At 50.1% G+C, this 27,108-nt stretch overlaps 1 protein-coding gene across 2 annotated transcripts; it reads right to left on the reverse strand.

Moving 5' to 3' along the window:
* Positions 1-992: 992 nt before the first annotated feature.
* LOC148687047 (zinc finger protein RFP-like) lies at positions 993-25,854 on the reverse strand. Of its 2 annotated transcripts, none has more exons than XM_088662741.1 (7): positions 25,403-25,854; positions 17,246-17,341; positions 10,543-10,773; positions 9,475-9,497; positions 6,992-7,113; positions 5,991-6,023; positions 993-2,657 (listed from the first exon to the last, which is right to left on the reverse strand). In XM_088662741.1, the coding sequence occupies exons 1-7, from the start codon at positions 25,820-25,822 to the stop codon at positions 2,116-2,118; spliced, it is 1,467 nt and encodes a 488-aa protein (XP_088518867.1). In that variant the 5' UTR covers positions 25,823-25,854; the 3' UTR covers positions 993-2,115. The 2 variants fall into 2 exon arrangements, with proteins under 2 accessions (XP_088518867.1, XP_088518866.1); XM_088662740.1 differs by having other exon boundaries at positions 5,979-6,023.
* Between the last annotated feature and the right edge of the window lie 1,254 nt (positions 25,855-27,108).

Here is a 27,108-nt window from a genome sequence, read left to right on the forward strand (position 1 = left end):
CAGGCCTCACTGATCCCTTGCATGTACTTCTGACTAAAATCTATTCTTGGACAACAATAATCTCTCTTGCTTGTGTGGATGGAGAGCATAGCAGGAACTCTGCTCACTTTTGCTATTGGTCCTATCTATCCCCAGCACAGGTTATTTCAAATGTTCCCCATAAGGCATGGGTAGAGAACGACTAAACAGCAGCAGTCATGAAATTAAAAGACGTCTGCTTCTTGGGGAACTCATCTGTCAATCATGTAATTTCATAGTTATATTATGTGATTGTCCCAGACACCTGTCAAATTTCACATCTGGGGTGGGGCCAATTTTTTTTCCAAACTCCAGACACAAGGGAATGTAGAGTTTGGAGTGAGAAAGGCTCCCCACCTGTGCCTCGCATCAGTGTGCATCATGTTGGAAGATGTTAAATCTGAAGCCAGTCATTTCAAACAGAAGAAGAAGAAGAAGAAGAAGAAGAAGAAGAAGAAGAAGAAGAAGAAGAAGAAGAAGAAGAAGAAGAAGAAGAAGAAGAGGAGTTTGGATTTGATATCCCGCTTATCACTACCCTAAGGAGTCTCAAAGCGGATCACAATCTCCTTTCCCTTCCTCCCCCACAACAAACACTCTGTGAGGTGAGTGAGGCTGAGAGACTTCAAAGAAGTGGGGAGGAGCGGAGACATGAACCAGTCTACTGCTCTTAACCACTACACCACACTGGCTCTCAATAGAGCAATTGTTTTGATTTTTATTTCACCTTAAAAACACACACACTTTCAGAAGAGTTCCTCTGGTTCAGACCACAGCCCCCCACTTCCTGGATCAGTGGAGCCCTTGTTTATTTCATATACTGTATTAAAGACTCAAAGAAAGCAACAGCAGTTTAAGAGTTATAATATGAGAGCAGATTTCAGCACCTTGTCCTGGTTCAAACAAGAGATACTTAACAGTGGTTCCTGAAATCCCCTGAGCAGCTTGGATATTAAGCGATCAATGGCACACACAAATGCAGTAAGCCGAATTGCTTTTATTTACAAGGTTTCTTACACACCTTTGGACATCAGGTCCTAGAGTGGGTGACGACAATTAAACAATCATAAAAAGAAACAGAACAACTACTTGAAGAACATAAAACCATTGAACTCTGGAGATAACAGGGGAGCATTTAAAAGCCCCCATATCAAGTCTCTATTTGTGTATCATGTATTTACAGACAATTCCTCTTTAACTCTTTATTTTTTTTGTGTTTCTTTTCCGAATAAACTACAGCTATAGGGTTGTGATCTGGAACAGTGTTTCTCAACCTTTTTTGGGCCACGGCACACTTGTTCCGCGAAAAAAATCACGAGGAACACCACCATTAAAAAAGTTTAAAAAATTAACTCTGTGCCGCCCTATATTATAATTATGACTGTAAGAAACACTTGCCAAATATTGCTTTCCGGCGGGCAGTGATGTGTATTGGCGGCCGCCAGGCTCGTTTGCATTGAGCTTTGGGAAAGAGGAGGAGAAATATTTCTTTCTGGTGGGTCAGCGCCGTGTATTGGCGGCCGCCAGGCACGTGACAATGCAAATCGCCCTTCTCATCGCCGCACGTCGCCACACACCAGCCAGCGTCTCGCGGCACACTAGTGTGCCGCGGAACAGTGGTTGAGAAACGCTGATCTGGAACACTCTGCCAATCTGGATCAGGGCCTCATACCAGTTCCTCATTGAAAAGCCTCTCCTCCTCAGGTACTACTTCCTCCTGAAGCTGTGGCTGTATGGCAGTTTTCATGTGTTTGGCTTCCCACAACAGAACGCTCTTTGGAAGAGAAAGCCTGCAGGGCCCATTCAGACTAGACAGCAATGACAATGCGTGTCAGAGTCAGACTGTTACTAATTCCCTCTAAAGAAGTTGGCAGTGGGGGGGGAGGGCGCTTAATATGCAGAGTCCTTTCCTCACCACACATCCCCCCAAAAAAAGTTCTTTCCCCAGATGTTTGAGGGAGGAAAGTAGGGGGCAAGATTCAGTTCCTTCCCCCGACCCCCCATGCTGTTTTTTTTAAAACTTCTCCACCCATCCCTGGTTTTAAAGGACTTGGCACCTCCTGTTGGCCTGTCAAGTTTGGACCAAATGGCAACCTCATCTCATTTCCCCATACAGAGAAAGGAGCATATTTTCTCCCCAGAGAACAAAGCATTGAAGGTAAAGAGAGCATTATTTGAGTCAGCATCGCAGAACATTACTGATCCTGCTTCATAGTTCACAAGCACACGGATCCTCTTTGGCTGAATCCCTCTTGGGTTGAACGTAAGGGGTATCGTGCTGGCCGTGGGTGATGATCCCAGAGATATTCCAGGATGAGTGGAAGCATAATATGCACCAGTAGAAATCCTCGCAATAGCCCAGATCCCACTTCCATCACTCAAATTGACAATATTGTGCACCCTTAAAGACTCCTTGACAACCCCCACAGCCCAGAAGTTCTCGCCCCCCACATTCACTATCCAGGAATGAGTCCCTGAGGTGATTCTCTCAACTCCCATAACATAGGCACAACAACTAATGTTATTTGAGAATCTGGGGACAGCGCATGGTTGGTGGGTTTTGCTTGGCCACATGGGTATTGGTTGGGCTGTTGCTTGGTCATACACTTGAAGGACTAGTTTAGGAATTGCCATGTCTTCACCTACAAGAGAACAGAAACGATTAGGGAGGCAGCGCCCAAAACCTGCACCCAAGTTTTGTGCAGCTCTGAGCGAGGAGGAGGTTTGAAAAGCCAGTGCACTCATGGGGTGGGGGTGGGAAATTACCCCCCCCATGCAGGTCAGTTCAGAAACTCAGAGAGCGCCCATCGGTAAAAAACCAAAACAAAGAACCCTACCAAACAGCTGAAGTAACGCTGCCCAATCTGGAACCATATGTTTTACCTGAGGTCTAGGGAGCACAACGCTTAAGGAACAAAACTGATATGAGGAAGAAGTTAAGACTCACACTTGGCTCCAACGTAATGCTTTAGATTTAGAGTGCTTGGAAGTGTGTTCACGCCAAAATCTAAAATTTAGCCATCATATATGACCGTTTGACCTCTTCCATGTTGGCGTAATGCGCTTGGGCTCATGCCTTGAGGAGCACATTTCCATGACTGGATGCCCTGAGATAAGAGTGCTGGGTGCACTGGGTTGCCATAGCAACACCAGCAAGGTTGAGTCTGTGACTTGCGGAATCATTCACTCTCCCATTGGTTCAGAAAATGCCTACATGTAGAACAATCACATGTAGAACATGTAGGGACAGGAATAGTAGCCTCTAGGGCAGGGGTAGGCAACCTAAGGCCCGGGGGCCAAATGCGGCCCAATCGCCTTCTCAATCCGGACCGTGGACGGTCCGGGAATCAGCGTGTTTTTACATGAGGAGAATGTGTGGTTTTATTTAAAATGCATCTCTGAGTTACTTGTGGGGCATAGGAATTCTTTCATCCCCCCCCCCAAAAAAATAGTCTGGCCCACCGCATTGTCTGAGGGACGGTGGACTGGCCCATGGCTGAAAAAGGTTGCTGACCCCTGAACTAGGGCATTGCTTTCTTCCTGTCTGTCTTGTCTGTGCCCTGTCCTATTTGCTGTCAAGGGTCTGACTCTGTAAGACTCAGGGGAAGAGGCTGTGGGTTTTGCACAGAAGCATTTGCAATTCTGGGCTGCATCAATAGGAGTATAGCATCTAGATCAAGGGAAGTAATAGTACCACTGTATTCTGCTCTGGTCAGACCTCACCTGGAGTACTGTGTCCAGTTCTGGGCACCACAGTTCAAGAAGGATACTGACAAGCTGGAACGTGTCCAGAGAAGGGCAACCAAAATGGTCAAAGGCCTGGAAACAATGCCTTATGAGGAACGGCTTAGGGAGCTGGGTATGTTTAGCCTGGGGAAGAGAAGGTTAAGGGGTGATATGATAGCCATGTTCAAATATATAAAAGGATGTCATATAGAGGAGGGAGAAAGGTTGTTTTCTGCTGCTCCAGAGAAGCAGACACGGAGCAATGGATTCAAACTACAAGAAAGAAGATTCTACCTAAATATTAGGAAGAACTTCCTGACAGTAAGAGCTGTTTGGCAGTGGAATTTGCTACCAAGGAGTGTGGTGGAGTCTCCTTCTTTGGAGGTCTTTAAGCAGAGGCTTGACAGGCATATCTCTGATGACTCCACTTACTGTGCTAATAACACACACCAGCTGAGGTGTTGAACTCCCAACTAACTTCAACAAGCCACAGCATTCCAGCATTATCATTACATTTTATGAAAATATTGAGGGGGGAGGGTTCCCAGAGAAATCAATGCCAAATAATGAAGATTATTCAGAATTTGAAATAGAAAGGGAAATAGAAAAAAGAACCCTCAAATGTCAAGCTTCAGCTATTCTTGCTTGCTTCCCAGTGCTCCAGCTCTCAGAGAGTTATAATAATATTATTACTTATTCCCCGCCCATCTGGCTGAGTTTCCCCAGCCACTCTAGGTGGCTCCCAACCGAATATTAAAAACACAACACAGCATTAAACATTAAAAACTTCCCTGAACAGGGCTGCCTTCAGATGTCTTTTAAAAGTAAGATAGTTGTTTATTGCCTTGACATCTTATGGCGCCACTACCGAAAAGGCCCTCTGCCTGGTTCCCTGTAACCTCACTTCTCATAGTGAGGGAACCACCAGAAGGCCCTCGGCACTGGACCTCAGTGTCCGGGCTGAAGGATGGGGGTTGAGATGCTCTTTCAGGTATACAGGACTGAGGCCATTTAGGGCTTTAAAGGTCAGCACCAACACTTTGAATTGTGCTCGGAAACGTACTGGGAGCCAATGCAGGTCTTTCAAGACCGGTGTTATGTGGTCTCGGCGGCCGCTCCCAGTCACCAGTCTAGCTGCCGCAGTCTGGATTAGTTGTAGTTTCCAAATCATCTACAAAGGTAGCCCCATATAGAGCGCATTGCAGTAGTCCAAGTGGGAGATAACTAGAGCATGCACTACTCTGGTGTGACAGTCTGCAGGCAGGTAGGGTCTCAGCCTGCATACCAGATGGAGCTGGTAGACAGCTGCCCTGGACACAGAATTGATCTGGACAGCTGTGAGTGCAAAATGACTCCCAGGCTGTGCACCTGGTCCTTCAGGGGCACAGTTACCCCATTCAGGACCAGGGAGTCTTCCACACCTGCCCGCCTCCTGTCCCCCAAGGACAGTACTTCTGTCTTGTTAGGATTCAACCTCAATCTGTTAGCCGCCATCCATCCTCTAACCTCCTCCAGGCACTCACACAGTTCCTTCACTTCCCCTCACTGGTTCCGATTTGAAAGAGAGGTAGAGCTGGGTATCATCCGCATATTCATGAACACCCATCCCAAACCCCCTGATGATCTCCAGCAGCTTCATACAGATGTTAAAAAACATGGGGGAGAGGACAGAACCCTGAGGCACCCCACAAGTGAGAGCCCAGGGGTCTGAACACTCATCCCACCACCACCACCACTTTCTGAACACAGCCCAGGAGGAAGGAGCGGAACCACTGTATGACAGTACCCCCAGCTCCCAACCCCTCTAGCTGGTCCAGAAGGATGTTATGGTCGATGGTGTCAAAAGCCACTGAGAGATCCAACAGAACTAGGAAACAGCAGAATTAGAAGACAAAACCAGAGTTTTGAAGTTCAGTAGATTTTAGGGATGTGACAGGCTATAAAAGGCAGCAAGCCGGAAAGAGAATCAGAGCACAATGGTTGATTCCTGTTTTGAATGCAAGGCTGTGGCTATACGAGAAACAAGACTCTTTTGGGGTGTCTTGGGATATACGTGTAAATAAACCATATATCCCAAAGACATCACAGTCTCTGCTGTCTCTCATTTCCCAAAAGGAAATACGAACCCTGGAGATGCAGCTTGGGACCCCAGCAATCTTGAGCTGCTGGGAGATTAAAGTGCAGTGCAAAACCCTCCCATATCTCATCTGCAAAAAATGTTTAAAGATCTGCCAAACCTGGAAATGTACCTTTCTTTCCTTGAAGTCCAGAGAGCACAACGTCTAAGGGGAAAAAATGAAATGAGGAAAAAGTCAGTACTCATACTTGGCTCCAAGGGCAATGCTTTAGATTTCAAATGTTTGCAAGTGTGTTCACGCCTAAATCTAAAAATTATTAAGTGTTATTAAAATTCATTAAGTGTTATGAAAGCATGTTTGGGGTGGGGGGCATAGAGAAGAGTTGCCTCCCCCATCTCTGAGAGAGTTGGAAGACAAAACCAGTATTTTGGAGTAGCGTTTAGGGATGTGACAGGCTTTAAAAGGCGGAAAGAGAATCAGAGCACGAGGGTTGATTCCTGTTTCGAATGCAAGACTGTGGTTGTGAGTGAAACAAGACTCTATTGCGGTGTCTGTTCTGTGAACCCCTCCATCGTAGATTCAGATTGTGTATATGTGTAAATAAACCATATATCCTAAAGACACCACAGTCTCTGCTGTCTCTCATTTCCAAAAAGGAATTACAAACCCTGGGGAAGCAGCCTGGGACCCCTGGAATTTTCACTGTTTGGAAATGGGCATGGCATGCAGCTATATCTATCTATCTATCTATCTATCTATCTATCTATCTATCTATCTATCTATCTATCATCTATCTATCTATCTACTCTATCTATCTATCTATCTATCTATCTATCTATCTATCTATCTATATCTATCTATCTATCTATCTATCTATCTATCTATCTATCTATCTATCTATCTCTACAGTGGTACCTCTAATTGTGAACACTTCTGGACATGTATCCTTCAGGTTACGCACATGGCAAACCTGGAAATAACGGAAAGGTTTCTGCCATGCACGCATGCGCAGAAGCGGGCTACTGCCGCGCGCATATACACAAAAGCGGCGCCTCTGGATGCGAATGTTTCAGGGTAAGAACGGACCCCCGGAACAAATTAAATTCGTAATCAGGGGTACCACTGTATCTATCTACCCCACATCTAAAACATCATACAATGGTCTTTGTTACCTTTGAATTTCCTGGTCTCCGTCTCCAAAAAAGGATGCATTTTAGAGAATTTATCTATTTGCTCTTTTAATCCAGGAGGAAAAGCTATTGCATCCATGGCTTTATTTTCATTTTCATTACACCTAGGAAGAAGAATGTGAGGTTTATTGTGATCCATCAGGTCATTCTCAAGTTAATCTTAATTCAGCCGTCAGAATGAAGGAGAAAAGTGGGAACAGCAGGAAGATACCGAAAGGCTCGTCCATGATAGGTTTTTCTTTCATTCCCCCTGCTTTCCCCACGAAAGTCCCCGCTTTTTACCACTGAATCAGAACAAAGGTCAATCGGGTTTTCTGCTGATTTATGTTTCTTCCAATACAGTGATAAGCAGCAGGTTTTCCCAGGAAAAGCAGTGGGACAAAAGAAAAGCCTCTCAGACCTGGGCCTAGAAATAACAGGAAAACCCTGTGATAGCAACTAATGGTATTGTCTGCCCTTTGACCACTACAAAGACCTATTACCGGTATGTACTAGAAAATGATGTATAAGGGGGTGGGGAGTATAAGGTGTAAATTTACATCAACATTTTTTCATTTAAAAATTACATATAAATGATCAATCCATAATCTATTTTACCTCTTTTTTAAAATCAACTTTACCGTTAAGATGCAGAAATATTTTCAAACAATCTGTCTGACACTTTGACACACACGTTCCATACGGTACCATGTTAAAAATTACAGCTAAGTCAGAAGTGTCTGATTAACTAAGTTGTGATTTGTTGCTGCTTCTACCTGATCAGAACAGGGTATAAATCAGCCCAACTTGGTTGAGGCTCCAGGTGAATCTGGAGCACCTTACTGAACATTTTCTCAAACAGATTATGTTTGCACATAATGTACACAGTAACTAATTAAAAGCATCTCTTTACCTGGCCTTTGTCATCTAGGAGGTGTATTTCAATACCCACCCTGTTTACTTGGATTGCAATATGTTTTAACTATTTTTAAGACAGTGGAACCTTGGCTTCCGAATGCCTTGGAATCCAAACATTCCAGCTCCTCAACGACTGAAAACAAGAAGTGATTGTTCCAGTTTTGGAATGTTCTTTGGAAGCCAAACAACCAATGCAGCTTCCGATTGGCTGCAGGAAGCTCCTGCAGCCAATCATAAGCTGCAGCTTGGTTCCCAAACCGTTTTGGAAGTCAAACTGACTCCCAGAATGGGTTAAGTTCAGGAACCAAGGTTACACTGTATTGTATAAGCTGCCCTGGAACCTGACAGTGGAGGGCAAGTAATGTTGGTATGCCCTGTTCAGCCCACGTCTTAAGCACGTGTATGGGCGAGGCGACTGGAGCACCTTCACCGATCTTCCGATCACAGGAACATAGACACAGCATTCCTAGAGAACAGGTCCTGGCACAGTGGACTCACATCTGCTCACTGTGAGCACCTAAACTCAGCAGAGTAAACAGAAGCAAAGCTGTGGAGGTTTTGAAGCATATCTAATTTATTTCTAACAGTCACTGCAAATTACTACAGGCATGCATGAGAAGAGCAGCTCTCATCTACACAGATAAGAGCGAGAAACATCAGTACCAGAGACAGAAGAACCAAAGAGCAGCTTCCGCCCCCTCCTTCTCATAACATGAAAGCAAAACAAAAGATCAGGCGATTATTGCAATGGGAGGGGTGAGAATGCCAGTGAGAGCTGGACCATAAAGAAGGCTGATAGTTGAAGAATTGATGCTTTTGAATTATGGTGCTGGAGGAGACTCTTGAGAGTCCCATGGACTGCAAGAAGATCAAACCTCTCCATTCTGAAGGAAATCAGCCCTGAGTGCTCACTGGAAGGACAGATCCTGAATACTTTGGCCACCTTGTGAGAAGAGAAGACTCCCTGTAAAAGACCCTGATGTTGGGAAAGATGGAGGGTACAAAGAGAAGGGGACGACAGAGGACGAGATGGTTGGACAGTGTTTTTGAAGCTACCAACATGAGTTTGACCAAACTGCGGGAGGCAGGGGAAGACAGGAGTGCCTGGCGTGCTCTGGTCCATGGGGTCACGAAGAGTCAGACACGACTAAACGACTAAACAACAACAAGACAACTAATAATCCACCGCCAACAACAATTCTGATAGGAAGTATATAATAGATGAAGAAATATCACCACACCTTCCTGAAATATGCATTTTATATGCATTCACCCTCTAAAATCTTATCCATTTTTATATGCTATTCTATGCATCCCCAACACACTTTTTGTACATTTTCCTGCATGAGATACGCAGTTTTACATCATTTTTTTAAACTAAAAAGTGCATCACAAAATTTGTAAAAGTGTGCAATCAGATTGGCAACTGTTTTCTGATCTGCTTATTGGTCTGTAAACTGTGAATTAGATTGGTTCATATAAAAGTATAGACCAAATAAAATTATCCCTTACCTCTGAGGAAGAAAATTAATATTATTCATTTTCATATTCATAACAAAGCCACATACCTTTCGAGGATGCTTCTCATATTCTAGATGGAAGAGACAGAATGAGAGGAATTCAGTCCCTTGCACCAGTTGCCTTCAGCAGTTTATTATCTTCCCCTTTGCTTTATATACCAACCAAATACTGATGTGCACACGCTATTGTAAATACTTCTATAGACCAAAGAACAGCCCTTCCTCAGAGGACAACCTGGACTGTTTCATTGTGATTGCTCACCTGCAAGAATTCTGTCATTGGCTGCTTCTGTTTCTCGTCCAGCTGCTTGTTTAAAAAACTACAAAAGCCCAAACATGTGCTTCTAAATTTGAACACCCCCCCCCCGAATGGACATGTAGGCCCTGCTCTCTGCCCCAGAACCACCCCCACCCCACCCCCACCCCCGGTTATGCTTCATCCTGGAATGGGATCTTCTGCCAACTCCAAGTGATCCCAGGCTCTGCTCCGCTACCGGCTCCCACCACTGGTGCTGCCAGCCTGAGAGCAGTTGTCAACATTCTACTGCTGACAATGTATATTGCTCTACACACAACAGTGAGGACATGTTTGAATTGGGTAGAGGAAGAACTCAACTGGCTAGTGTTGCTGGTGCCAATGCAACTGCTAGCACAAAAAAAAACCCTGGATCCATTGTAATTTGGCAGGCTTCAGCCGTACTGGAGGAGCATCTTTGCCTGCAAATTCCATCCACTTCTATCAATAGGAAGGATGGGGAGTAATAGAGGTTTAAATTTTCCAGGTATTGAATCTGGGGAATGAAGCAGATCTGGACCCAGAAGCAGAACAGGGGAGCCTTCAGATTGGTCAACCTGATTCATGCCATTTGATGAAGCTCCAAATCACAGTTTGGAACATAGCTGCCAAGTTATCCCTTTTTTACAGGGATTTTCCCTTATGCTGAATAGGCTTCCTCGCGAGAAAAGGGAAAACTTGGCAGCTATGGTTTGGAACAAAATGTGTGACCAGTGCACATCCCTACTACGAATACTTCTATAAACCAACAGACAGGGCAGTTGGGGGTACAACCCTTCCCTGAAGGACAACCTGGACTATTTTGTTGTGGCAACTCTTACCTGCAAGAATTCAGTCGCTGGCTGTTTCTGTTTCTCCTCCAGCTCCTTAATAAGGTCATCAATAGAGCACATTTCCTCAGAAAGTTTTGCAATATGTTGGTCCCCACAGGATTTAATCTCATCGTCCAGTTCCTTCAATTGAGCCAGCAGGAGGTGTTCTTGTTCTTCCAGAAACTGATGCAATTGCTTGAAATCAGCCATGATTTTCTGCCTCTCCAATTCCATCTGCTTCTGCAAGGAGAGAGTCATGGCCAGACAAAGACATTTAGATGTCCCCTTAATTCCATGTGCATAAGCTGACTGGCAGGGCAGTTGAGGTCTACTTCAACACTCACAATGGTACAGAGTTCAGTCAGAGCTGAGGGAAGCAGGCAGGCTAACTTAGCAGGACACGGCCACTTTGCTTGGCTCTGTCCTCAGTGTTTTCCTGCTGCTCACCTACCGATCTATTAAGCTGCTGCTGCTATCTATTCGCTGGCATCTTCAGCCTGCCTTGGCCACCTCACTCTGCCTAATATTAGGGTCTGGAGGAAGTGACAAGAAGAAGGAAGACTGGCTTTGTGGGGTTCACTTCGTTCTTAAAGGATTAATGCTGGCATGGCTGGACATTTTTGGACTCAAGTACTACATTTGCCCTTAGACAACCTGTGAGGGACAAGGGATACAGGGAAGTCCCTCCCATCTTAAATTCCAGCCCATCCCCAAGCGCTGGAGAGAGTAAGGAGAGCTCTGCCTCCAGCGGAGAGTCAGGAAGTGGTGTCCGAGGCTCAGGCAAGGTTGTGGAGCCCATGCCTCAGGTGGGACAGGAAGTTGGACGCACGGGGGGGAGGCCAATCCCCCCAACTCCCGAATTGCGACGCAAACGTAGGGGGAAGAGGTTGGGTCTGCCAAAGCTTTGGTGCTGGAAGAAAACGCGCCAATCGCCATTCGGAGGTTCTGACACCTCACCTTAAGGATGCTTTTTTACCGCTCTGAACACTGTAAATAATCAGCACTTAATAAAAGCCTTAAAAGACCATGCTGGAGTCGTTACTCTAGAGTAGCCATATCAGGCCCTCTGACAGCAACCTCCGAATCTTTTTTTGGCTACTTTGGAGTGCAGCGATGAGCGCTCAAGAGGCTGAGCAGTGGAGGCTGGAGGCCGAAGCAGCGAAGCAGGAGCTACGGAACCTCACAGCGCAGGCACAGCAGCAATTGCATGCCGCTCAGGAGGAAGCGCGAGGGGCGCAGGAGGAGCTGAACAAGCTGGTGGACCAGGTGAGGACAAAAGAGGAGACTGAGAAACAGCTAAGGGTGATGGTATTGGACCTGCAGAAAAAGTTGGAAGAGGAGAAAGCCGCTAGAGGTGGGGGGGGGCGCCCCAGCCGCAGCTAGTCCAAGTGAGAAGGGGACAGAGCCTAGTCACCAAGTTTAGCGGCGACCCTAGGGAGTACCTAGGATTCGAGACAGAAATAAATTATGCGCTGGAATTGCATGCAGCAGAATTCCCAGATGACACGCACAGAGTCTCCTTTATCATAGAGCATTTGATGGGGGCCGCCCGAGAATGGGTAAGACCGCTCATCGCGCAAAAAAATCTTTGCATGAAGAACGCAAAATTATTTCTAGAAGCTTTAAAAATAATGTACGCTAGTGACAGTGAAATGGAGGCCACTAAAGAGGAGCTTCATAACTTAACACAAGGAAAATCGACAGTTCGGGACTACTGGGCGAGATTCACCATGCTGGTGCACAAACTGGGGTGGGATCTGCAAAGTGAGCCAGTGAAATCAGCCTTCTACCTGGGTTTGCACGCAGACGTTAAGGATGAGCTGGCAAGAGGTCCTAAACCGCGAACTATGGATGAGTTAAGCAAAGCGGCGCTAGCGGTGGGGGTGAGACAGGAATCCAGATGGAATGACAAACAAGCGACGCGCGCAGCAAAACCTTGGTTCCCACGCTCCCAGGACAGACCACATCACCAAACCCCACCCCAGGGCCCGCCCCCAGACCCGCCCAGACCAAGCCCAGAGCCGGAACCGATGGAGATCGGTGGAGCGCGCGCGCGGGCTTTTCAAACCCCGGCGGCGCCAAGACACAAGGAGGGAAGAGGAGGGAATTGCTTTCTCTGCAACTCCCCCCGGCATCGCGTCAGAGATTGCCCTCATCGCAGAGAGTGGCAAGGAAAGGCGGGAACGGTTGTACCTTCCCCCACTGAAGCAGCACCACAGCAGGGAAACGGGACAGCCTGGCTGCAGGGGACAAGGGGCAGCAGCCAGGCACAGTCAGCAGACAACAGCCCCAGCCCGCCCACCCGCACAGAGAGGAGCAGAGCCAGCCCACCCCTCCCAGAGCAGGAGTGGTTCTAGAAGTCACGCTAACGCTCCCAAATGGCTATCCCCTGACGGTCCTCGCCTTAATTGACAGTGGTGCCTCAGCCAACTTCTTCTCGAGAAACTTTGCAGAAGAGCACCAGATCCAGCTTCTGCAGCTGGATTTTCCCCTGCACGTAGCTACCATTGACGGCAGAGAGTTGCTGGGAGGGGCCATCACTCATCAACCCCCCCCCCATGAGAATGACGGTGGGAAGGCACTCAGAGACACTGGCTTTCAACGTCACGACCATCTCAGACCCCCCCATCGTTTTGGGAATGAGCTGGCTGGCGCGCCACGACCCCTCCATAAGTTGGCACCAGAGATGCATCACGTTTGGGTCGGACTTTTGTCTGGAACATTGCATGCAGCACCAACCAGGGGAGGGGCCTCCAATAGCCACGGTGGCCACCATGCATGTCAAAGGGGATGAGGCGATACCCAAGCAGTACTGGGACCTGCAGGAGGTCTTCAGCGAAGCGGAGTCCGACCACCTACCCCCACACAGGTCTTTCGACTGCCAGATCAACCTGGTGCCAGGGGCAACGATACCCCCAGCCAAGCTGTACGCCATGTCAGATCAGGAACTGGAGGATCTGCGTGCGTTTATAGACAAGAACCTCAAGAGGGGGTTCATCAGAGAAAGCAAGGCAGCAGGGGGCAGCCCGGTCTTCTGGGTGGACAAGAAAGACACGCAACAGCGCCGTCTTGTGGTGGATTTCAGACGGCTCAATTCAGTGACAGAGCCAGTGGCTTTCCCCATGCCCAGAGTGGACGATCTCCTGACAGCGGCACGCAGGGGCAAGATTTTCACCAAGCTAGACCTGAGGGGGGCGTACAACTTGATCAGGATCCGGGAAGGCGATGAGTGGAAAACCACGATGTTCACGCCTCTGGGCTCTTTTGAATATCTGGTGATGCCCTTCGGGTTGCAAGGGGGCTCAGCATGCTTCCAGGCCTTCATGCACCACGTCCTGGGGTCCCTTCTCTTCAAGAACTGCTTGGTCTTCCTGGATGACATCCTTATCTATTCCGCTGACCCAGTGCAACATGTGAAGGATGTCAGGGAGGTGTTGCAACGCCTGAAGGAGAACCACCTGTATGTGAAGCTGGAGAAGTGCAAGTTTCACACCAGGGAAGTGGACTTCCTGGGCTACAAACTGTCAGACAAGGGACTGGCGATGGACAAGGACAAGGTGCAGGCCATCCTGGAATGGCACAGCCCCAGGACGCGCAAAGATGCCCAATGCCTCCTAGGATTCGCCAACTTCTACAGGAAATTCATCAAGAACTTCTCGCGGGTTACGGCTCCCATCACGGACTGCCTGAGAGGCAAGCAGAAGTTCAGGTGGACGCCAGAGGCGCAAGCAGCGTTCGAAAGCCTCAAGAGGGTGTTCGCGTCCGACCAGAACCTGTTCCACGTGGTGCAGGATGCGCCCCTACGCGTGGAGACAGATGCTTCAGACCGGGCGTTGGGAGCGATCCTGTTGCAACTGGACGCCAACAGAGAGTGGAGACCTTGTGCCTTCTTCTCCAGGAAGCTGACACAGCCTGAACGCAACTACACGGTGTTTGATAGGGAACTTCTTGCGATCCACGCTGCTTTCCAGCACTGGCGACACTTCCTGGTGGGCGCCAAACACCCCATCCAGGTGTGCACAGACCACAAGAACCTGGAGTTCTGGAGAACGGCCAGGGTGCTCAACCAGCGACAGATACGGTGGGCAGAGTTCTTCTCGAACTTCAACTTCTCCATCCACTACATCCCGGGGGAGCAGAATGTCAGGGCGGATGCCCTCTCCCGCAAACCAGAGTACATGGAGCAGGAGTTGCCACCAGCGCCCAGGCACATTTTCCCCCCATCAGCATGGTCCTGCGGAGCAGCAGTGGTGAGCGAGGCAGAACTCACAGCACTGACGGCAGCAGATGAGTTTGCCTCCCGCATCTTCAGAGACTTGCGAGGGGGGAGGGAGCAGGCTAAAGACTTTGAGGAAAGGAGGGGTTTGCTTTTTTACAGGGGAGCCCTGTACCTGCCCACCAAACAGCTGAGAGGTAAGGTCCTCAAGCAGATGCACGACAACCCAACGGCGGGTCATTTCGGAAGGGACAAAACCACTCACCTAGTCATGAGACACTTCTGGTGGCCAGGGGTGCGGGAGGATGTTCGGGATTATGTAAGGGGATGTGACACCTGCCAGAGAGCAAAGGTGGTCAGAGCGCCACCAGCAGGTTTGCTGGAGCCATTAGCCACACCGCACAGGCCGTGGGAAGTAGTGTCCATGGACTTCATCACAGACCTGCCGTCGTCCAGGGGCAAGACCGCAGTGTTGGTGGTGGTGGACCTCATGTCCAAAATGTGCCACTTTATACCGTGTGCCAGGGCGGTCTCGGCAGAAGAGACGGCCAAACTGTTTGTGGACCACGTATTCAGACTGCATGGATTGCCTTTAAGAGTTATTTCGGATCGTGGCCGCCAATTTGTTTCCAGGTTCTGGCGGCGGCTAATGAACCTCCTGCAGGTAGAGGTCAGTTTGTCTACGGCTCGGCACCCGCAGACCAATGGACAGGCGGAGCGGGTCAACGCCATTCTGCAGCAGTACCTGAGATGTTACGTCAGCCAGAGGCAAACGGACTGGGTGGATCGCCTGCCACTGGCAGAATTTGCCTACAACAATGCGGTGCACGTCTCCACAGGGGTGTCGCCCTTTAAGGCCAACTACGGGCACGACCTCAGATCTTTCCCGGAGAGGGAGGGGGAGGAGGAGGAAGAGGGCCCACAGGCAGAGGATTGGGCAGAGGACCTGGAGACGGTGCACCAGCAGCTCAGAGAACACTTGGAGAGGGCCAAGGAAGCGTACAAGAAGGAGGCAGATCGCCACAGGCGACCGGGAGAGGTCATCAGGGTGGGGGACAAGGTTTGGTTATCCTCGGAAGGTCTTCCCACCAGGGGGCGATGCAAGAAGTTAGCACCCAGGAGGCTGGGCCCCTTCACGGTCACGCAACAGGTCAACCCGGTAGCCTTCAGGCTAGCACTGCCTGAGGACATGAGAGTGCACCCAGTGTTTCATAGATCGCTGCTGTCGCCGTACAGAGAAAGTACCAGGTTCAGGGACAGCGATCAGCCTCCAGAGGGAGGGGGGGAGACGGGAGACGCCCGACAGCTCAATGAGGCAACTGAGATTTTAGACTCCAGGAGAGGGGTGAGAGGGCTGGAGTACTTGATAGCATGGGAGGACACTCCGCCGTCCCACAATGAGTGGATACCCGCCACGGAAGTACCCGAGGAATTTTTAGTGGAAGAGTTCCATGCCCTGTTCCCCCACAGGCCCAAGCCCTGGCACATGGAAAGGGAGGGAGAGGGGGAGGGGCGGGAGGAAGGGATCGCAGGCAGCAGCTCTCCATGGAGATGGGAAGCGGAATTTGAGGATACGGAAGAAGAGGTGTGGGTTTCACCGAGGTCGACTACGTCAGAGACAGGAGAGGACTGGCAGAACATTTTTACTCCCACCAGCTCTGACGCCACTGACTTCTTGGGATTCCCGTCTTCTCAGGGGGAAAGGGAAAGATCGCAGGATTGGGGGGAAATTTTTACACCCACAGGCTCGGATGCCACAGACTTCTTGGGGTTTCACTCGTCCCCAGCAAGCAGAGAGCCCCTAGGGAGGGGGGGGAGAGGAGCCTGGGAGGGGGTGGATGTGAGGGACAAGGGATACAGGGAAGTCCCTCCCATCTTAAGTTCCAGCCCATCCCCAAGCGCTGGAGAGAGTAAGGAGAGCTCTGCCTCCAGCGGAGAGTCAGGAAGTGGTGTCCGAGGCTCAGGCAAGGTTGTGGAGCCCATGCCTCAGGTGGGACAGGAAGTTGGACGCACGGGGGGGAGGCCAATCCCCCCAACTCCCGAATTGCGACGCAAACGTAGGGGGAAGAGGTTGGGTCTGCCAAAGCTTTGGTGCTGGAAGAAAACGCGCCAATCGCCATTCGGAGGTTCTGACACCTCACCTTAAGGATGCTTTTTTACTGCTCTGAACACTGTAAATAATCAGCACTTAATAAAAGCCTTAAAAGACCATGCTGGAGTCGTTACTCTAGAGTAGCCATATCAGGCCCTCTGACACAACCCTACCAATTTTAGCCTATCCTGCTGGATGTTGTCTAACCTTGCAGGCAGCTGCTCTTCAAGGTCTGAAGCAGAGATATTTCCCAACTCTACCACCCCAATATCCATTTAATTGATAATGCCAATGATCAAACCTGGGACACTGTGCAAGTGAAGCATAGGCTGCACCACAGAATTAAGGCCTCACTCTGTCAATATAACCATCCTAGAGAGGCAGGAAGGTTTGCTTGCACCTACCAGCAGATTCTGGCTTTCGGTCTGCCCCTTCAGTTTCGAAGACAGAATTTCTTCTCTTTGTTTGTTCAGGAACTCCAAATGACGCGAGATTTTTCCCTGGGGTGACCAAAAAGGTATTTGGGTTAGTTTTGGCAGCAGAGATATACTTATAAAATTGTAAGAGCCATGTTCAAGAAACCAAGAACACCAAGGTTGAAAAGAGACTACGTACAGCTTCTAGGAAATTTCCATTCTCAATGTAGAATTAGATCAGCGTTCACATATCCATATTTATATAGCTAATAATTCATTTTCTGATTAAATATGGGGGGAACTAAGAGGACTCAAAATTATGGGGACACAGCATAAAAGATAAATATTTTCTCATATACCAGGTTTGCACAAAACAGAGTATCTGTACGGGATTCGGCTCCTGAGCCAAGTCAGTCACCCTCTCACATTTTCTGCACCAAACTACTATGGTCTTTTCTAAAATTAAATTGGGGTACGAACCAAAAGTTGAGGCTGGTGCACAGCCCTATTCAGAGCTCATTCTTTTCTTCTTATTTTCTTCTATTTTCTTTAGTACAAAAGCTTGCAGCATTCTGCATGAAGTTATTACAGGAAGTGCCACACACTTAACATTTGGGGTGGAAAGGTGCCGTTTCCGCTGAATACCCCCAGAAGAAACCGCACTGGCCCTAATAACATCTTTTACCCCTCATAACTTCACAGCATTTGCTCCTCCTTTCCCCCCTTGCAGTATTTTGCAGTTAGAACTTCCTGGGCCTCTGCAAATAGGAAGCTTTGATGTGGTGCTGCAACATAATTGTGAGTCACATAGCTACATTGCTAATACCCGATATAGTGAAAGAGCGTGCATGCGCCCTCCCGTCTCCCTATTCCCTCAGCTCCCCTACTCCAAGGTAGAACTGGGAAAAGCCGGGAAAGGGGGATGAGGGCTTGCTGCTCTTCAAGAAGCAAGCAAAACAAATGGTACAAAGCTGCCACCAGCTTTAGTTCCTGTCAATTGTGAGCCCTACAACTGTGGGATGTGAAACACGAGAGCAATCAATCACAACTGTGAGGGACAGGGGATATCGCGAAGTCCCTCCCCTCCTGAGTTCCAGCCCATCCCCGAGCGCAGGGGAAAGCAGGGAGAGTTCCGTCTCAAGTGGGGAAGCAGGAAGTGGGGTCCGAGGCTCAGACAGGGTAGCGGAGCCAGCATCCCAGGTGGGACAGGAAGGGGAAAGCAAGGGGGGAGACCTGTCCCCCCAACTCCGGAATTGCGCAGAAAACGTAGGGGGAAGAGGATGGGTCTCCCCAAGTTGTTGTGTTGGAGAAAAACGCGCCAAATGCCATTCGGAGGTTCTGATTCAAGCGGATAAGATGTGTCTCTGTAAATAGCACTGCCTTTAGCACTGTAAATACGCAGCACCAATAAAAAGATAAAATGCAGAGCTGTGTAGAGTCGTTACTCTGAAGTAGCCCACTCCGGCCCCTGTGACAGCAACCTCCGAATCATTTTTTGGGCTACTTTGGAGTTACCAGGATGAGCTCACCAGAAGCGGAGAAATGGCGGCAGATCGCGGAGAAAGCCCAGCAGGACCTGCAGCAACTGGCGTTGCAGGCACAGGGGGAATTAAAGGCGGCTAAGCAAGAAACGGAGAAAGTCAAAGAGGACAGGCACAACCTTGCTGAACAGGTGAGAGCGCTACAGGAGAAAGAGCAGCAGTTAAGGGCGGTAGCGGTGGACCTCCAGAACAAGTTGGATGCAGAGAAAAACAAGGGAGGAGGGGGACCCCAACTCCAAGTGCTGCCAGGAAGGAGAGCGGGGACCTTAGTAAGCAAGTTCAATGGAGATCTGAGGGAATATCATGGCTTTGAGACTGAGATCTTGTATGCCCTTGAGCTGCACCATGATGAGTTCCCTGATGATGTGCACAGAGTAGCGTTTATAGTGGAACACCTTACCGGGGCCGCGAGAGAGTGGCTTAGACCGTTAATCGCGACAAAAAATCCTTGCATGAAGGATGTCAAACTATTTTTAGGGGCTTTAAAAGTAATGTATGCGTCTGATAGCCATATGGACCAGACCAAAGAGGAACTGCATAATTTACGCCAAGGAAAAATGACAGTTCGCGAATATTGGGCGAGGTTCACCATGCTGGTGCACAGACTGGGGTGGGAACTGCACTCGCCTCCGATGGAAGCGGCGTTCTATCTGGGGTTGCATGAGGATGTGAAAGATGAGCTCTCGAGAGGTCCAAAGCCCAGTAATATGGATCAGCTGAGCAAAGCGGCTCTGGCGGTGGGGGTGAGACAGGAATCCTGATGGAACGACAAGCAGCCAATGCGCACAAAGCGAGCTTGGTTCCCACGGTCGCAGGAGAAGCCACTCCCCCAACAGCCATCCCAGGCCATGCCAGGGGCCAGCCAAGACCAGGAACCCATGCAAATTGATAGCGCGCGCGGGGGGGGGCTTTTCAAACCCCAGCGGCGCCAAGACGCAAGGAGGGAAGAGGCGGGAACTGCTTTCTCTGCAACTCCCCTCAGCATCTCGTCAGGGACTGCCCACATCGCAGGGAGTGGCAAGGAAAGGCGGGAACGGTTGTGCCCTCCCCCACTGACGCAGCACCACAGCAGGGAAACGAGACAGCCTGGCTGCAGGAGACAAGGGGCAGCAGCCAGGCGCAATCGGCAGACAACAGCCCCAGCCCACCCACCCGCACAGCGAGGAGCAGCGCCAGCCCACCCCCCCCAGAGCAGGGGTGGTTCTAGAGGTCACACTAACGCTCCCAAATGGGTACCCCCTGACGGTTTTAGCTTTAATCGATTCGGGGGCGTCGGCGAACTTCTTTTCGAGAACCTTTGCAGAAGAGCACCAGATCCCACTTCTGCAGCTGGATTTCCCCCTGCACGTCGCCACCATTGACGGCAGGGAGTTACTGGGAGGGGCCATCACCCATCAGGACCCCCCCCATGAGAATGACGGTGGGACGGCACTCAGAGACACTGGCATTCAACGTCACCACCATCTCAGACCCCCCCCCATCGTCTTGGGCATGAGCTGGCTGGCGCGCCATGACCCCTCCATCAGTTGGCACCAGAGATGCATCACGTTTGGCTCAGACTTTTGTCTGGAACATTGCATGCAGCACCAACCAGGGGAGGGGCCTCCAATAGCCACGGTGGCCACCATGCACGTCAAAGGGGGTGAGGCGATACCCAAGCCGTACTGGGACCTGCAGGAGGTCTTCAGCGAAGCGGAATCCGACCACCCACCTCCCCACAGGTCCTTTGACTGTCAGATCAACCTGGTGCCAGGGGCCACACTACCCTACTGCATGGACTGCATGGACTACACTACTGCATGGACTACCCTTAAGGGTTATTTCGGATCGAGGCCGCCAATTTGTTTCCAGGTTCTGGCGGTGGCTCATGAACCTCCTGCAGGTGGAGGTCAGCTTGTCGACGGCCCGGCACCCGCAGACCAATGGACAGGCGGAGAGGGTCAACGCCATTTTGCAGCAGTACCTGAGATGCTACGTCAGCCAGAGGCAAACGGACTGGGTGGATCGCCTGCCACTGGCAGAGTTTGCCTACAACAATGCGGTGCACGTCTCCACAGGGGTGTCGCCCTTTAAGGCCAACTACGGGCGCGACCTCAGATCTTTCCCAGAGCGGGAGGGGGAGGAGGAGGAGGAGGGCGCACAGGCAGAGGATTGGGCAGAGGAACTGGAGACGGTGCACCAGCAGCTCAGAGAACACTTGGAGAGGGCCAAAGAAGCATACAAAAAGGGGGCAGATCGCCACAGGCGACAGGGGGAGGTCATCAGGGTGGGGGACAAGGTTTGGTTGTCATCGGAGGGCCTTCCCACGAGGGGGCGGTGCAAGAAGTTGGCACCCAGAAGGTTGGGCCTCTTTACGGTCACGCAACAGGTCAACCCGGTTGCATTCAGGCTGGCACTGCCAGAGGACATGAGGGTGCACCCAGTATTTCATAGAACGCTGCTGTCGCCGTACAGGGAAAGCAGCAGGCTCCGAGGCAGCGAACAGCCCCCCAAGGGAGGGGGGGAGAGGGGAGGCAGGGAGCAACTCAATGAAGCCACGGCCATCCTTGATTCACGGAGAGGGGTGGGGGGCCTGGAGTACCTCATGGCATGGGAGGATGCCCCGCCTTCCCAGAATGAATGGGTCCCAGCCACTCAGATACAGGAGGAATTTTTGGTGGAAGAATTCCACGCCCTCTTCCCACACAGGCCCAAGCCCTGGCACATGGAAAGGGAGGGGGAGGGAGAAGGGGAGGAGGTCGCAGAGAGCAGTTCACCATGGAGATGGGAAGCGGAGTTTGAGGACTCGGAGGAAGAGGTATGGGCGTCTCCGAGGTCCACCCCGTCAGAGGAAGAGGCAGACTGGCAGCGTATTTTTACCCCCACCAGCTCTGACGCCACGGAACTTCTTGGGATTTCAGTCTTCCCAAGCGGAAGGAGGGAGCTCGAGGGATTGGGGAGAGGTGTTCACACCAATCGGCTCGGACAGCACAGAGTTTTTAGGCTTTCATTCGTCACCGACGCCCTTGGAGCCCCTCGGGAGGGGAGAAGAGGGGCCTGGGAGGGGGGTGGATGTGAGGGACAGGGGATATCGTGAAGTCCCTCCCCTCCTGAGTTCCAGCCCATCCCCGAGCGCAGGGGAAAGCAGGGAGAGTTCCGTCTCAAGTGGGGAAGCAGGAAGTGGGGTCCGAGGCTCAGACAGGGTAGCGGAGCCAGCATCCCAGGTGGGACAGGAAGGGGAAAGCAAGGGGGGAGACCTGTCCCCCCAACTCCGGAATTGCGCAGAAAACGTAGGGGGAAGAGGATGAGTCTCCCCAAGTTGTTGTGTTGGAGAAAAACGCGCCAAATGCCATTCGGAGGTTCTGATTCAAGCGGATAAGATGTGTCTCTGTAAATAGCACTGCCTTTAGCACTGTAAATACGCAGCACCAATAAAAAGATAAAATGCAGAGCTGTGTAGAGTCGTTACTCTGAAGTAGCCCACTCCGGCCCCTGTGACAACAACATTTCCTAGAATGACCACATGAGGGGACATCTGACCAGGTCAACAGAACACTTCCTGTTGCTGACCTGGGACGGACTTCCCCTGCATGTCAATGAGATGGGCGTAACCTGTGCAGGTAAAAGGCACTGGGACAGCGGCCATTCTCCCCTCTTCATCGCCGCACTTTCAAGGAGCAGCATCTTTGGGGAGGGATGTTCTCTCAAGGCTTCCAGCCTTGAGAGAACAAAGGAAGCCATGGCCCATATGGCATGGACTACACAATGTATATACATTTAATCTAAGCTAGTACTGCCTTTCTGAGATCACACTGTAACTCAGGGTGATACTGTGAGTAAACTCTTTTTTACTTTTAAAAGCACTGTGTTGTGTCTTTTCTTTTAAGAGGGACTAAGGGGATAATATACCAGGAATATATATTATTTTAGAGGCTTTAGCAAGCCTGTGTAACCGTTTCTGCTGTGTTTAAATGGGAATGAGAAACTCTGCTAAGTTTGAGACTTGTTAACACAAGTTAGGATAGGAAATATTAGACAATATCTCCTCATCCACATTCCTAATCATTCTCACAACAGCAGGGGGTAAAAGGGGAGCAAAACTCCCCCCTGGTTAGGACGCCGACAAGTCAGTGCGCTGAAGAGCAGCAGTCAGGGCCAGAGGCAGCCGAGGTACGCAATCCAGGTCAAAGCCAGCAGTCAGGGTCAGATAAAGCAGAAATACACAGTACGTTCAGTCAGGAAGCTGAGGTCAGGGGAGCCAGGAGTCAAAATGCCGAAATCAGGAAGCCGGGAACAGGGTTAGTCAGGAGTCAGAATACAGGAATATACACACTATGAGTGTTTCAACTTATGCTGTCAAACGCAGCAGTTGCAGACACTGATTGACTCTTATCTTGCTTTCTCTTAAGTATCTGACTCACTCCCACGCTTTCTACGAGCTGCAGCTGTTTCTAATTGCATCTTTCGTTTTTCCGCTCAGCGTTGTAGAGCTGTGAATGGGGGGGGTGAGGGGGCTGGCTGGTCCCCTCCCTGACTGGGGCCTGCTTCTGACTCAACTTCTCCCTCTTCCTCCTCCTCTTCTGAGGAGTGCCTCCACCAGTCTTCCCCCGGCATGAATCCCTCACATTCCTCTGTGGGTGCTACTTCGTCAGGGGGGCTGTGCCACCACTCTTCCCCCTCATCTGTCTCAACCCTGACAGAGGGTGACCCAGTGGTGGCAGTACTACCGAGTAAATCTTGGAAGCAAGAGAGTGCACCCAGTTTCTCCCTTGCGGAGTCCAGCGACGCCTTGGACAAGGGGCTGGAGTAGGGGGAAACAAGGGGGTGACTCTCGGCACCCGATACCTATGCTCTGGGTTTTTTGGACATATCTAGGAAGAGGGGAGTGGCCTTACACTGAGTTATATGTGCCTCTGGTCCAACTAGCTCAGTATTGGCTGTACTGACTGGATTTCAGGTCCAGTATATTCCCAGCCCTACCAAGAAATGCTAAGGATTTCTGCATGCAAGATTGGGCTACTGTGACACTTACTTATTTATTTACTTACTTACTTATTTAATTTATATACCTGAAGATCTCAGGTTGGTTCACAGAACAAAATAATAATATAAAACCACAAAATATATAATCAAAATAAAAACAATCCCATACCCCCCAAAAGAGCCACATTTTAAAATGGCATAGGATGTCAATCAAATCAACCAAAGACCTAGTTAAAAAAGAATGTTTTTGCCTGTGGCCTAAAAGTGCATAATGAAGGCACCAGACGACTTCCCTGGGGAGAGCATTCCACAAACGGGGAGCCACTGCAGAGAAGGCCCTGTTCTCGTGTTGCCACCCTTCAGACCTCTTGAGAAGGAGGCACACGAAGGAGGGCCTCAGAAGGTGACCTCCGGGTCTGGGTAGGTTCATATGGAAAGAGGCGGTCCTTGAGGTATTGAGCCATTTAAGGCTTTATAGGTCAAAACCAGCACTTTGAATTGTGCCCAGAAACTAATTGGTAGCCAGCGCAGTTGGTCCAGCATCAGTGTAATATGTTCAGACCATCTTGCTCCAGTGAGAAATATGGCCGCTGAATTCTGCACCAGCTGAAGTTTCCAAACCGTCTTCAGAGGCAGGCCTACGTATAACGCATTGCAGTAATCTAACCTTGAAGTGACCAGAGCATAGGCAACAGTAGTTAAGCTATTCCCGTCCAGATAGGGGCATAGCTGGGCCACTTTGTGCAACTGAGGCCACCTGAGCCTCGAGCGACAACAAAGGATACAGGAGTGCCCCCAAGCTATGAACCTGCTCCTTCAGAGGAAGTGTAACCTCATCAAGAGCAGGCGATCTCCCACCCATCTGGTCTAGGGAACCACCCACTCAATCTTAAGTGCCTCAATCTTATCTGGATTGAGCTTCGGTTTGTTGACCCTTGCTTACATGCTATGGAGCTTGACATTTGTTTAGTGCTGAATACTGCCAGAAGACTGAACTTTGGATATTGGACTTTTTTACGGCTGCAGTCCTGAGGAACATGGAAGTTAGAATACGTTTTGTTTATGGCTGACACTTGGAATAAATCTTTCTAGAACTTTACACTGACAGAACCTGCAACCTTTATTTGAAGAATTGATTTTAACTGAAATATAGGAAGCTGCCTTACACCAGCTCAGATCACTGGCAAAGCAAATGTTTTTTGTCACTGAGCTACAGCCCCTTCACCCAGGGGTTTGGGGAAATGTCCCCAACCCTACATAAAATTGTTAAGGAATGAACCTGGGACCTTCTTCACGCAAAGCAGAGGCTCTACTGCTGAGCTACGGCCCTCAGACCAGCCTGGTACTTCTCTGGGCTCCTGGGGCAGGAAAAGGTGGGAAATCGTTGAAATCAGCACTTTTCAAGTTCCCTTATAACGTATTGGGAATGTTCCTACTACTGAATGCTCAGGACAAGATAGGAGCTGCAGGGCTCGCTGTCTAGCCTCCAGCCTCTCCCCAGGCTGCAACATTCGCCAGTTCTGGTTCACACTCCCTTTGAGTCTTTTTTTGCCTGTCTAGAAAGTGTCCCTGAATATTTTCCCCATCCCTAGGATAACTGAGCACCCCTTGGAAGTCTGGTCCCCATCCTACAGCTCCCTACCTGATACTCTTCAAAGGCTTCCTCCTTTGGGATCACTTTGTGCTCCCTGTGATCCTTGGATTTGTCGCACACCACACAGATGGGGGCTTGGTCATCTTCGCAGAAGAGTTTCAGGGGCTCCTGGTGTCTCTCGCAAACTTTTACCACTGCGTCCACCCCTTTTGGCATCTGAAGACTGAATTTCTTGACTATTTCCACAATGCTTGCCAGTTGCCGGTTGGGCCTGAAATTCCTTTGCTGACAAGGTTCCCTGCACTGAGGGCAAGAAGCATCTCCGCCTGATTTCCCCCAAGTCTCAGTGATGCAGGTTTGGCAGAAATTGTGGCCACATTCTATGATCACTGGATCTGTGAAATACTCCAGGCAGATGGGGCATGTCGTTTCTTCGCAGAGGTTCTGGACTGGACCCTCGACGGCCATTTCGTCTGCCTGAAGCGGGAATAAATGCCTTAGCTTCCTGTTATGTACTGAGCTGAATCCTAGAACAATAGGATTCAGAATCAGCGGGAGCTACCCAATCCAACTCCAGGTGGAAGTGAATCCGCAACCTGATTGGCCTGCTGGAGCAGCCAATCAGGCGGCTGGCAGAAGTGAATCTGCTACCTGATTGGCCTGTAGGAGCAGCCAATCAGGCTGCAGGCAGAAGTCAATCCACAATATAATTGGCCCACAGGTGTAGCCCTGAAGTAGCCAATCACGCAAGGCCCATTGTGTAAATAATGTATATAAGCAGATGGTTTTGGGAAAAGAGCCATTCGTCTTCTCTTCTCCTCCTTGATGACTATGAGCTGAATAAAGAGCATGAAATTCACTCTCAACTCCGAGTATATTTCACTGGCGACGAAGGTGGGATCCTGCTGAGCTGACCGCCACCACGCACTGCACCGCAGCACCGCCACCTGCTGCACCGCTGCATCGCACCGTGCATCCAGGCTTCAGCTCCAGGACCCAAGGAACCCAGAATGGCAACCGACAGCAGCTTCTCGCCATTCAAACCAGCATCAGGAGACTGGGAAGGGTACGCCGCCCGTTTCAACTTCCTCCTGCAAGCGAAAGAAGTCACCAACGATGCCATGAAGAGGGCGACATTCTTCAGCGTCTGTGGAGAGGAGACGTTTGAAATCGCCCGGGCTCTCCTTGCACCTAGAGATGTCGCTACCGTCTCTTACAAAACAATAATGGAACGGCTGAAGGAGCACTTCTCACCACAGCCCTCGGTGGTAGCTTGCCGAAATGCCTTCTACGCAAAGTGGCAAGCCCCGGGGGAAACCATAACTGGGTTTGTGACCTCCCTCCGCCAAGCCGCCCGGTTATGCAACTTCTCAGAATTGGAGAACATGCTTCGTGACCGCCTCGTCGGTGGCCTGAGGGACGAGATGTTGCAACGACGCCTCTACGCCAAAAAAGACCTCACGTTCCAGATTGCTCTGGAGGAAGCCCTGGCAACCGAAGCCGCCGAGAGGTCAACGCAAGAGGCACGACCGGCCCCGCCATCCCAACCGAGGGTCTACCACGAAGACCTCACCGACGAATCCGAATCTGACAGGGAGGAAGTACACCGAGTACAGCGGCGCACTCAAGCAGCACACACACCACAGCAGCCTCGACGAGAAGGAGGGAACTGTGCAAGCTGCGGGGAGAACCACGAGAGGAGGACCTGTCGTTTCCGCAACGCAGAGTGCAGGCAGTGCAGAAAATTGGGACAC

The sequence above is a fragment of the Zootoca vivipara genome, chromosome 2 (genome assembly GCF_965207765.1).
Source record: "Zootoca vivipara chromosome 2, rZooViv2.hap1.1, whole genome shotgun sequence".
Taxonomy (NCBI): domain Eukaryota; kingdom Metazoa; phylum Chordata; class Lepidosauria; order Squamata; family Lacertidae; genus Zootoca; species Zootoca vivipara.

Coding starts and splice junctions, on each gene's coding strand:
- LOC148687047 (XM_088662740.1), bottom strand. CDS start 25,822: ATGGCCGTCGAGGGTCCAGTCCAGAACCTCTGCGAAGAAACGACATGC. Junction 9,498..10,542: donor CAGCGACTGAATTCTTGCAG/GTAAGAGTTGCC, acceptor TCTTCCATCTAG/AATATGAGAAGCATCCTCGA. Junction 2,658..5,978: donor AAAGAAAGGTACATTTCCAG/GTTTGGCAGATC, acceptor GTTCTCTTGTAG/GTGAAGACATGGCAATTCCT.